At 42.9% G+C, this 13,368-nt stretch overlaps 1 protein-coding gene across 1 annotated transcript in view; it reads right to left on the bottom strand.

The window, feature by feature from the left end:
- The window catches only part of CRHR2 (corticotropin releasing hormone receptor 2), a 220,118-nt gene that overhangs the window by 43,044 nt on the left and 163,706 nt on the right, over positions 1–13,368 (bottom strand). The window contains exon 6 of the mRNA XM_073629504.1: positions 12,467–12,620. Within this exon, the coding sequence (XP_073485605.1) occupies positions 12,467–12,620 (154 nt within the window). The remainder of the gene's footprint in view (positions 1–12,466; positions 12,621–13,368) is intronic.

Here is a 13,368-nt window from a genome sequence, read left to right as displayed (position 1 = left end):
TTAAAAAACAGCCTTTTTGCTTGCATATGATTGGATGATAGAATTCAGCAGAGCTTTTCCTCATTTACTAAACCCTGGAGCAACTGCTCTCGTAGAGTACATCTGCACTTTGCAAAGTGCACAGTCTATTTTCCTTTAGTAAATCAACCCCATAGGGTATTGGAAAATGTGTGCAAAGTAAGTACCTCAGTAGTTGACACCAGATATGAAGGCTAAAAGAATGGAAGCCTGCTCTGATCTGCTGCAAGCATTTGAAGCCCATGAAGGGGGAGAGGAAATTATTCAAAAGGGACAGATGGTCTGGTGACAACTGTCTAAGATTGGACTTCCCCTCATTATGAGGGGATTTCCCCTCACTTCCTGTTTTTAATGACCCCAGGAGTAACCCTCCCCCCGCCATGCTTCCTGGACTCCGATGTCCCACTTGGTGGGGATTACCCAGTGCGGGGGAAGGGAGACCAGCGTCAAAACTGTATAGCATGTGGCATTGGTATCACTGTGATGTCTTAATAGAAATATGTGGCATATGGCACGGGCACTCATACTTTCCACTTGTATATATTTGTGCAAGAACAGGTTTTCTCTCTTCTACCTAATAGACCTCAAAGGGTCTTCACAGAAAGGTGAAGGCTGATTTAGCCTCAAAGTGGGGCCTACTCTACATTACTGGCCAAGATTTTGCAATGGGATGTGCAACAAGTTCACATAAGTTTCATGATTCGATTTCCACCAACTTTTGGTCAGTGTAGCATGTGGCAATGATGTCATCGTGAAGCCCTAATTCAGTGGTCTCCAAACTGCGGCCCTTTGCTTGCCTTTATCCGGCCCTTGAGGCATAATTCCTGCCACTGACACCAACAATGGGGCATAATTCCTGCCACTGACACCAACAATGGCTCATAATTCCTGCCACTGACACCAACAATGGGGCATAATTCCTGCCACTGACACCAACAATGGCTCATAATTCCTGCCACTGACACCAACAATGGGGCATAATTCCTGCCACTGACACCAACAATGGGGCATAATTCCTGCCACTGACACCAACAATGGCTCATAATTCCTGCCACTGACACCAACAATGGCTCATAATTCCTGCCACTGACACCAACGATGAGGCATAATTCCTTCCACTGACAACAAAAATGGGGCACTATTCCACCCAGTGACACCAACTATTTCTCCCCCTAATACCAAAGATTGGGCATTGCTTACTCCCACTGGTCACAGTTCGGCCCTCCTAGTCTGAAGGACCGTAAACTGGCCCTTTCTTGAGAGAGTTTGGAGACCCCTGCCCTAATTGAATAGGTGACATATGGCATGGACACTCTTATGCCCTGTACACACAGTCGGACTTTGTTCGGACATTCCGACAACAAAATCCTAGGATTTTTTCCGACGGATGTTGGCTCAAACTTGTCTTGCATACACACGGTCACACGAAGTTGTTGGAAAATCCGATCATTCTGAACGCGGTGACGTAAAACACGTACGTCGGGACTATAAACGGGGCAGTAGCCAATAGCTTTCATATCTTTATTTATTCTGAGCATGCGTGGCACTTTGTCCATCGGATTTGTGTACACACGATCGGAATTTCCGACAACGGATTTTGTTGTCGGAAAATTTTATATCCTGCTCTCAAACTTTCTGTCGGAAAATCCGATGGAAAATGTGTGATGGAGCCTACACACGGTCGGAATTTCCAACAACAAGGTCCTATCACACATTTTCCATCGGAAAATCCGACCGTGTGTACGGGGCATTATAGTTTCCACAAGGCTTTTATCTTTTATGGATTTGTGCTTTGCCTGAACAAGTCTTCTCTCCTACCTAATACTGTAGACCTCAAATTGCCCTTCAACAAATCCTTCAAGGGCCCGAGAATTGAGTATCTTTTGTGTTGCACACCTGAGGTCAGATCGATCATTTCTGTAATCCTCATTATTCTCAGCCTTCGATTTCTGTTTTAGTCACCTCTACTTACTGAATCAGCGTGGGTTTGTTCAACAATACATTTCTCCGCACTTCTGATACATGCATCTCCAACATTGGTGGGCTCATACAGTATGTGCCTTTGTTCGGATAATATAATAGATGCCAAGATTTTAATAATAATAATACATTTTATTTATAGTGCGCTCTTCATCAAAAGATCTCAAAGTGCTACAGGTACAATGAAACAAACATCTATAATGGAAAAAAGGCTTTGCTAAAAAGAAATGTCTTAAGACCTTTTTTAATACAGTCAGTAGATTGAGGAGCCCTCAAGGTATCAGGTAGTACATTCCACAGGCGCGGGGCAGCTGCACAAAAGGCCCTGTCTCCCATTGTCCTGAGTCTAGTTCTGGGTGTATGAAGAAGGTTTGAGTGAGTGGAGCGGAGGGAACTTGTTGTATTTTGGAATAGGTTGTCCACCAAGCGTGTGGTGGTTTGGTTAGGTGTCCTCAAACCTATGGCTATATAATGTATTTTAGGCGTGGAGTCAGATAATCCAGGAACAATCTAATGCCACGTACACACGAGCGGAATGTCCGACAGAAAAAGTCAGACGGAAGCTTTTCATCGTACATTCCGATCATGTGTATGCCTCATTGGACTTTTCTTTTCGAAAATTCTGACGGACCTAGAAATGGAACATGTTCTAAATATTTCCGACGGAACCAATTCCTATCGGGAAAAACGCTTGTCTATATTCTGTTCCGACGGACCAAAAAAGACGCATGCTCTGAAGCAAGTATGAGACGGAAGCTCTTGGCTACTGGCTATTGAACTTCCTTTTTCTAGTCCTATCGTACTTGTTGTACGTCACCGCGTTCTGGATGGTTGGACTTTGGTGTGACCGTGTGTAGGCAAGACCGCTTGAGCGGGCTTCTGTTGGAGAAACCTTCGGAGTTTATTCCGATGGCAAAACCGGTCCTGTGTACAGGGCATAAGATGTCACCAGCACACCATGTTCAACCAAAAAAATTATGTTTTATAGCCACTAAAGCCGCGTACACACGGGCGGACTTTTCGACTGGACTTTTTAACAGACTTTTGACTGACTTTCTAACGAACGGACTTGCCTACACACGATCACACCAAAGTCAGACGGATTCGTACGTGATGACGTACACCGGACTAAAATAAGGAAGTTGATAGCCTTTTGCCAAAAGCTGCCCTAGCGTCAGTTTTTGGACTAGCATACAGACGAGCAGATTTCTGGGTCCGGCGGAGTTACGACTAGGGTTGTCCCGATACCGATACTAGTATCAGTACCGATACTGAGCATTTGCCCAAGTACTTGCACTCAGGCAAATGCTCCCGATGCTTCCGCCGATACCCGTACAGTCAGCGGTGATCGGCGCATGGGGGAGTTAAAAGCTTCTCCCCCCGCGGCTTTCAGCTGCTTTAGTGACATACAGCGGTGATCGGTGCTTGTAACTCCCCCACACGCGATCACCGCTGACTGTCACCTCATCCTCCATGCCCCCTCCGTTCCCCTGTCCCCCTCCGTTCCTCTGTCCCTCTCTCTTCCTCTGTCCCCCTCCATTGTGCTGTCCCTCTCTGCTGTGTGAATGGATAGAGTCAGCTGACTCTGTCCATTCATTAACTGAAACAATGTAATCTCCTGTGATTAGGATGTCTCAGTTTATGAATGGAGGAGCCGCTGTCTTCTCTCCATTCATTCTCAGTGCAGCTGAGGCTGCAGAGAAAGGGACTGGGGAATCTCTATCCTCGCTCTCTTTCTCTGTCTCAAGGGGGTGATATCAGAGGTCTGTTAAGAATCTGGAGAGTGCAAAATCTGGTGCAGCTGTGGAAGCCAATCAGCTTCTAACTTCAGCTTGTTCAATTAAGCTTTAAAAAAAACTAAACCTGGAAGCTGATTGGTTTCTATGCACAGCTGCACCAGCTTTTGCATGCTCCAGTTTTAGTAAACCAACCCCATTGTCTTTCATATTCAATAGGGATGGAGGCTTTTTGACTGAGTTGGCAGTGTTCCCCTGCCGTTCATGTGGGAGGTTCAAAGCCCTGGGTGGCTATGTACCATATCTGGGGCTCTGTTTGCTCGGGACATAACATACTATGACCAGGGCCGGACTTACCATAGGGCTTGAGTGGGCTCAAGCCCATGGGCCCCGCCCAATAGGGGGCCCCGCGGGCCCCAGCCGAGTGTACTTCGGCTATACTCGGCTAGTTCCGCTCACAGTCACGCCTAGTCCTGCCCTATGATGGACATAACACAGGGACTGGGCGTGACTGTGAGCGGAGCTAGCCAAGTACACTCGGCTAGCTCCGGCGGCGGCGCTCGGCTCTGCTCAGAGTCACGCCCTGTCCCGCCATTGGACCTGTGTTATGTCCATCATAGGGCGGGACTGCGAGAGGAGCCGAGAAAAGCCGACAGGAGCCGAGATACACAGAGCCAGTCCTGTGTATCTCGGCGGTGCCATATTTAAACTGCAGTGACACTGACAAGTCACTGCAGTTTAACTGCAGCCTGGGCAAGGCTGCAAATGGCACGGACAAGGCTGAAGATGGAGGCTGCAAGACTGCAAATGACACTGGACAAGCATGCAGATGGACGCTGTGCAAGGCTGCATTGATGTGCATTTAAATGTCTTTAAGTGCTAGTTCACACCAGACACAGTTCTGTGTGCTTTTTTCTGCACAAAACGCATGCACAGTGTTTTCCATGTATTCCAATGGCTCTAGTTCACACCATGCAGTCAGTTTCCAGTCAGTTTCTGCACCGGAAACTGACTGCATGGTGTGAACTAGAGCCATTGGAATACATGGAAAACACTGTGCATGCATTTTGTGCAGAAAAAAAGAAAGAGAAAACCTGTCTGCATTAGACAGTGATATAATGGCGGACAAACGGTATCAGAGTGGCGCTCTTAAAAGAAAACTAAAGGTTTAAAGTAATGTATAGAAGGTAGAGCCCGAAAGTGACTGAAGCCCAGCAATGTGCCGTCCCAATGGCATGTATATATATGAATTCATAGGAATTACTCATCAATCTTTTCCACATTATCATGTGCTGCCAAGTTGAAATATATCATGTATCCTTGATGTCCATGTTATATGTGTATTTGTATGTGTGTTTTTATGATCCAAATATTTTTTACTTGTTCTGTACCATTGATATATATTTTATATATATATATATATATATATATATATATATATATATATATATATATATATATATATATAATATTTTATATATCTTCCATGTTATTAACCACTTGCCGACCGCTGCACGCCGATATACGTCGGCACAATGGCAGCGGTGGGCAAATTGGAATACCTGTACGTCCCCTTTAATTGGCGGGGCTAACGGGAGCACTCCTGCCGCGGACAGTGTGACCGTGCCCACAGACTCGATTTCCACCGGTGTCCTGCAATCGTGTCATGGAGCCACAGAACGGGGAGATGCCCGTAAATGTAAACAAGGCATTTCCCCGTTCTGCCTTGTGACATGACAGGGATCTACTGCTCCCTGTCATCGGGAGCAGTGATCGCTGTCATGTGAGTTGAAGCCCACCCCCCCACAGTTAGAATCACTCCCTAGGACACACTTAAGCCCTTAATCGGCCCCCTAGTGTTTAACCCCTTCCCTGCCAGTGTCATTTACACAGTAATCGGTGCATTTTTATAGCAAATTTTTATAGCAAATTTTGATCGCTGTATAAATGACAATGGTCCCAAAATAGTGTCAAAAGTGTCCGATGTGTCTGCCATAATGTCACAGTCATGATAAAAATTGCCGATCGCCGCCATTACTAATAAAAAATTAATAATAATAAAAATGACATAAAACTATCCCCTATTTTGTAGACCCTATAACGTTTGCGCAAACCAATCAATACACGCTTATTGCGATTTTTTTTTACCAAAAATATGTAGAAGAATACGTATCGGCCTAAACTGAAGAAAAAATTTGTTTTTTTATATATTTTTGGGGGATATTTATTATAGCAAAAAGTAAAAAATATTGCTTTTTTTTCCAAATGTCGCTTTTTTTTTTTTGTTTATAGCGCAAAAAATAAAAACTGCAGAGATGATCAAATACCAACAAAAGAAAGCTCTATTTGTGGGAAAAAAAGGACGTCAATTTTGCTTTGGTGTAACGTTGCACAGTACATTCTACTAATGTACCCCCACAATGTCGAGAGCCTCATTTAAAGTCCCAATTTTCTTTTTCATTTATTTGGTGCCAATAAAGTATCCTGTTTTTTTTTTTTTTTTTTTTTTTTTTAATATGATATGCTGGTGATATTTTGGATTGGGATTTATGTTTTAATGGCGGCATCTGCCATTTCACTATTAATAACTGTATGGCATGCGCTGAATTTTTTTTATTAAACCCAGGATTCTGCATTCACTATATCTGATCTCCCACAGTACACAGAACATGGAAATGCAATTATTTTAGTAAATACAAACCGCTAAGTACCTTTTCTCATCAGCAGTACAGGTGTATCTCAGAAAACTAGAATATCATCAAAAAGTTAATTTATTTCAGTAATTCAATTTAAAAGTGAAACTCGTATATTTTATATAGATGTGTTACAGAGTGATATATTTCAAACATTTCTTTCTTTTAATTTTGATGATTATGGCTTACAGCGAGTGAAAACCCACAATTCAGTATCTTAGAAAATTTGAATAATACATAAGACCAATAAAAAAATAAAGATTTTTAATAGAGAAATGTTGGCTTACTGAAAAATATGTCCATCTACAGTATAGTATGCCCTCAATACTTGGTTGGGGCTTCTTTTGCATGAATTACTACATCAAAGCGATGTGGCATGGAGGTGATCAACCTGTGGCACTGCTGAGGTGTTATGGAAGCCCAGGTTGGGTCTGGTGTCCCTCATATTCCTCTTGACAATACCCCACAGATTCTCTATGGGGTTTAAGGCAGGGGAGTTTTCTGGCCAATCATGCACAGTGGTACCATGATCATTACACCAGGTATCGGTACTTTTGGCAGTGTGGGCAGGTGCCAAGTCCTGCTGGAAATTTAAATCAGCATCTCCATAATGAAGGCCCCCTTGAACCTATTTTAGGGAAAGGCACCCTTGACTACTGGAAGTATGACATCACTGTGGGAATGAACCTTAAAGGGAAGTTAAGTAGCTCCCTTAGGATTGGCTACAAAGCCCTGAGGTGACTGGGTGGAGCCCGAACTCTAGGAAAAGGCTACGCTGAGGCACCTCCAACTGCTCTGAGGAGATTCAGCTGTCACAAGAGTTGCCCACCCTCCCGCCCGTTGTGATGTTTCGTCACAGCTTTATTGGCGGTTTTGACCTTGCCAGCAATTGATGTTGCTTTATGGGCTATGCCCTCAAGTTAAATTCTGGGGTCAGTCTAATGCCTGTCTGGCACTGATGGTAAGGACAGGCCTCTTATGCCCCGTACACACGATCTGACTTTCCGACGGGAAATGTTGGATGTGAGCTTGTTGGCGGAAAGTCCGACCGTGTGTATGCTCCATCGAACATTTGTTGTCGGAATGTCCACCAACAAATGTTGGCTAGCAGGTTCTCAAATTTTCCGCCAACAAATTTTAGTTGTCGGACTTTCCGATCGTGTGTACACAAATCCGACGCACAAAAGTCCACGCATGCTCGGAATCAAGTATGACCCGGAAGCGCTCGGTCTTGTAAAACTAGCGTTTGTAATGGGGATATCACATGACTATTGAACTTTTCTTTTTATCGGCTCGCCGCACGTCGTGTACGTCACCGCGTTCGTAATTGTTGACCAACATTTGTGTGACCGTGTGTATGCAAGACAAGTTGGAGCCAACAACCTTCGAACAAAATTCCATGGTTTTGTTGTCAGAAAGTCCGATCGTGTGTACGGGGCATTAGACTATGTGAGCTGATGTTTTATGGGTGCTCATGGTATACTGTGGCTGGCATTGTTGTTTGGTACATTTGGAAAGTTGTACTTTTGAAAAGTTCAATAAAGCTGTGGCCCTGCCCTATTTCCAACTTAATCAGCTTCCATATCTTTTTGGGGGGGCAAGGTATTGGTTATTAGTTGGTCATATATGAGCCTATGCTTCTCAGCAGTCAACTGGTCAGCAGACGGAAGCATGAAGTGCTCTAGAACTTCCTGGTAGAGGGCTGCACTGACTTTGGACTTGATAAAACACAGTGGACCAACACCCGCAGATGACACGGCTCCCCAAATCATCACTGACTGTGGAAACTTCACACTGGACCTCATGCAACTTGGATTCTGTGCCTCTCCACTCCTCCTCTGGGACCTTAATTTCCAAATGAAATGCAACATTTTCCACAGTCAGTGATGATTTGGGGGAGACATGTCATCTGCTGGTGTTGGTCCACTGTGTTTTGACAAGTCCAAAGTCAGCACAGCCCTCTACCAGGAAATTCTAGAACACTTCATGCTTCCCTCTGCTGACCAGCTTTATGGAGATGCTGATTTCATTTTCCAGCAGGACTTGGTACCTGCCCACACTGCCAAAAGTACCAATACCTGGTCACATGATCATGGTATCACTGTGCTTAAATGGCCAACAAACTCACCTGACCTAAACCCCATAGAGAATCTGTGGGATATTGTCAGGAGGAAGATGAGAGACACCAGACTCAACAATGCAGACGAGCTGAAGGCCGATATCAAAGCAACCTGGGCTTCCATAACACGTCAGCAGTACTACAGGCCGATCACCTCAATGCCACGTCGCATTGGTGCAGCAATTCATGCAAAAGGAGCCCCGACCAAGTATTAAGTGCATACTATACTGTACATGGACATACTTTTCAGTAAGCCAACATTTCTGTATTAAAAATCCTTTTTTTATTGGTCTTATGTAATATTCTAATTTTCTGAGATTTTGAGTTTTGGGTTTTCACTAGCTGTAAGCCACAATCATCAAAATTAAAAGAAAGAAATGCTTGAAATATATCACTCTGTGTGTAATGAATCTATATAAAATATATGAGTTTCACTTTTTGAATTGAATTACTGAAATAAATGAACTTTCTGATGATATTCTAATTTTATGAGATGAACTGTATATAGCAGTCTTGTGACTTCTATCAGCGTCCAGGCGAGCACCGGTTAAAGTTTGTAGGAGGAGTTTTCATTCTCCTCTGACTGTCCTATGAGACTGCATGGCCCCTGACCCTCTGTCTAGACAGTAGTGATTGGCCCCTGTGCTGATCACATGCACCCTCCCCAAAACAAGCTCTCTAGCAATAAACAACAAACTGAGCATGTGCAGAGTGCCCCCAAAGGCTGTGTTCTATTGGGAGATGGATTGGGGACAGTAAAAAAAGGGAAGACAGGATCAATCAGCCTTTTTACATAATGCTGAGGATTAGCACCTTAGGTTCCACAGTGAGTATAACAAGCATGCTTTTACTGCATATACAGACTGATTTTTACTGTTGTGGGTTTAGTATTCCAGGAAGACCCCCTTCTTTAAGTACCTGAGAAAATTCCCCGCTCCGCTGGTTTAAAATGGTATTTGTAACAAATAAAGAAAAAATTAAATTGGTTCGTCCTCATTTCTGCAGAATCCATAATCACTGCATTCAGCGGGCCAATAAAATAATTTCAGAGAATGAAAAATGATAGGAAAGTGCTTAATGTATTTTTGAAATGCGCTCATTCTTGGAGGTGCCGGTCGAGTTCAATTATAGAGAAGCCATTTGGACGGCATTCATTTTGGGATATTAAAAAGTAAATGAATAGGATTAAAATTGCTTTCCTAAATAATGTGGTTAAAGGGGAATGATATCTAAATCTTCAGTCAGACCTGTAAATGTATTTTGTGTTTGGTTTTATCATTTATTAATTATAATTCAAACATTTTTATTTTTTTTCTGTACATTTCCTGTACTTTAAAAATCATCTTTAAGCTAAAAACTGGGCTTTGCCCCCCAAAAAAAAAAAAAAAAAAAAAAAGTGCCCCCCACCAGTCCAATATATAAAGAATATAATACTCATTTTGTCTAGTGGGAATCTAATCTAATAGAGAAGAATACTTTACTCTGTGGCCCTGTGACGGCTGACACTCCGAAGACTGACGAAAGACAAAGACCAAAGTCCACCAAGTCTTCACCCCTTCAAAGCTGTCAACCCCAAAGTCGGCAGGACCCTGCTTTGACAGCTTTGAAGGGGTGAAGACTTGGTGGACTTTGGTCTTTGTCTTTCGTCAGTCTTCGGAGTGTCAGCCGTCACAGCCAGGGCCACAGAGTAAAGTATTCTTCTCTATTAGATTAGATTCCCACTAGACAAAAATTAGTATTATTATTCTTTATATCTTGGACTAGCGGGGGGCACATTTTTTTAACTTTCTATTAAATCAAGCCCTGGAAAAGGAGCATTATGTTCGGCCAGTGGCATAGCGTGGTAAGTATTGCACCCCCCAAATCATGGACTGTTATCAATCCCTGAGCCCCTTTCACCAGTATATATATATCTATATATATAGATATATATATAGATATATATATAGCTATATATATATAGATATATCAACAAAAGCAGTTCCTTTATATTTATCAACAAAACAGTATTTCAGCTCATAGTCTGCCAGGAGATCATGGATCTATATATATATATATATATATATATATATATAGATATATCTATATATATATAGATATATCTAGATATAGATATATCTATATCTAGATATATCTATATATATATAGATCTATCTATATATATATATATATATATTATTAAGGCATCGATTTACATATACATTGTACATTCACATCAGTCCCTACCCTCAAGGAGCTTACAATCTAAGGTCCCTAACTCACAATCATACATACTAGGGCCAATTTAGACAGAAGCCAATTAACCTACCAGCATGTCTTTGGAGTGTGGGAGGAAACCGGAGTACCCGGAGGAAACCCACGCAGGCACAGGGAGAACATGCAAAATCCAGGCAGGTCGTGTTGTGGTTGGGATTCTAACCAGTGACCCTTTTTACTGCTAGGTGAGAATGATATATATATGTATGGAAAATCTGTGTCGTACTTTACCCACGCCCTCACCACACACACACAAATTCCCCCTCCCAGCACAAATCTTTCCTTCTAGCATGCATCGCCCTCCCAGAACAACCCCCCCCCCCCCCCAAATCCCTCTGTCTAGAACAAACCCCCTCCCAGCACAAATCCTCCCCCCAAATCCATCCTTCTAGAACAGATCCCCTTCCCAGCACTAATCCTCCCCCCAAATCCCAAATCGAGCCATAGATACCTTTGGGATGAATTAGAGCGGAGACTGCGAGCCAGGCCTTCTCGTCCAACATCAGTGCCTGACCTCACAAATGCTCTTCTGGAAGAATGGTCAAACATTCCCATAGACACACTCCTAAACCTTGTGGACGGCCTTCCCAGAAGAGTTGAAGCTGTTATAGCTGTAAAGGGCGGAGCCAACTCAATATTGAACCCTACAGACTAATGCCCCGTACACACGATCGGACATTGATCGGACATTCCGACAACAAAATCCTAGGATTTTTTCTGACGGATGTTGGCTCAAACTTGTCTTGCATACACACGGTCACACAAAGTTGTCGGAAAATCCGATCGTTCTGAACGCGGTGACGTAAAACACGTACGTCGGGACTATAAACGGGGCAGTGGCCAATAGCTTTCATCTCTTTATTTATTCTGAGCATGCGTGGCACTTTGTCCGTCGGATTTGTGTACACACGCTCGGAAATTCCGACAACGGATTTTGTTGTCGGAAAATTTTATATCCTGCTCTCAAACTTTGTGTGTCGGAAAATCCGATGGAAAATGTCCGATGGAGCCTACACACGGTCGGAATTTCCGACAACACGCTCCGATCGGACATTTTTCATCGGAAAATCCGACCGTGTGTACGGGGCATAAGAGTGGGATGCCATTAAAGTTCATGTGCGTTTAAAGGCAGGTGTCCCAATACTTTTGACAATATAGAGTATATCTATAGTGCGTACTTGCCTCAAACCGAAGCGCCTAATGTGGTTCCTATCTGTTCTACCTACTATCTGCAAAGTTTATCCCAACACCACAGCATCTCGGGAGATGGGCCGCCCCCCTCCAGCACACAGCAGATGATTGACAGCCTCAGGTGCTCATGTTCCCCTAAGAGATTGTGTAGAGAGGGGCATGTCCATACCCTCCACTCAGGTCTCAGATTACACTCAGCTCCCTGCTCTAATCTGCTCAGCGTGCAACATAAGATCCTCGCCCCCTGCCTGCTGGAGCTGAGAAAAAGCCTTTGATCTGTGTGTTTTAGAAGGCTGAAAAGAAGAGAGGGTTGCAGATAAACAAGAACAACTGATGTAGGAGGATTTGTTTCATCTCTGTGTATCATGTGAGGGTAGTCACCTGAGTATATGTAAGGGTTTACACCCCCCCCCCCACTCATGTTTTTGAGACAATCCCTACAAACAATGTAAAAATGTATGGAAGAGGCTTACACCATCCTATGAAGAGGAAGACCCATTTGCGTAGCTTGTCGGTGGAGTAGGTCATCACTATGGCAGTATGGAGGTAACAACCTTCCACAAACATCCAGAAGAAGTTGGTCACCACAAAGTAATTGTAAATCGTTGTGATACATCGACACCAGATCTGGAAGAGAAGACGGGAGTTGCATTTAAACTGTAATTGAAATGATTTGGGGTCATTATTCCCTTTTCAGGGCTTTTCTGGCATTTTATTTGCTTCTGTACAATAATGTTGAAGATTAATTCCAGGCATCAGTATGTTATAGCTCGGACCAATGTAACCATGTACAGTATATACCATACCTGGCTGATGCCCCTGGAAGCTGGAAATCACTGAAGTAGACCCCCCTACACCAGTGAGGTCCAATAGCTTCCCAGGTTCCACGCTGAGCGACCCGCCTGCAGCACTGTGAGCACAGGAAGTTGGTCGCACGGCTCAGGTGCCATTCAGAGAACGCTGTGCATTTTCTGAATGAATGCAAAGCTTTCTGAGACTGGATGAGGTGAAGAGGTGAGGACTACAACAGTCTAATACAAATTAAAAAAAAAACTACAACATTATTAACAATACCAATGCAGATGTTATTATTATTATTATTATTATTATTATTATTATTATTAATAGAAATAACTTTTAATTCTAATGTCTTCTACCAAGAAATGGCTACAAAATTCCCCTGTTTCAAATAAAACCTGTCTATTGGACTACAAAAATCTAATGCAAAATTAAAAATAAACTACAACATTATTAACAATACCAATGCAGATATTATTATTATTATTATTATTATTATTAATAATAATACATTTTAATTCTAATATCATCTACCAAGAAGTGGCTACCAATGCAGATATTATTACTATTAATAATA

This window comes from Aquarana catesbeiana, linkage group LG05, assembly GCF_042186555.1.
Source record: "Aquarana catesbeiana isolate 2022-GZ linkage group LG05, ASM4218655v1, whole genome shotgun sequence".
Classification (NCBI taxonomy): domain Eukaryota; kingdom Metazoa; phylum Chordata; class Amphibia; order Anura; family Ranidae; genus Aquarana; species Aquarana catesbeiana.
This window is presented reverse-complemented; position numbering and strand designations above follow the sequence as displayed.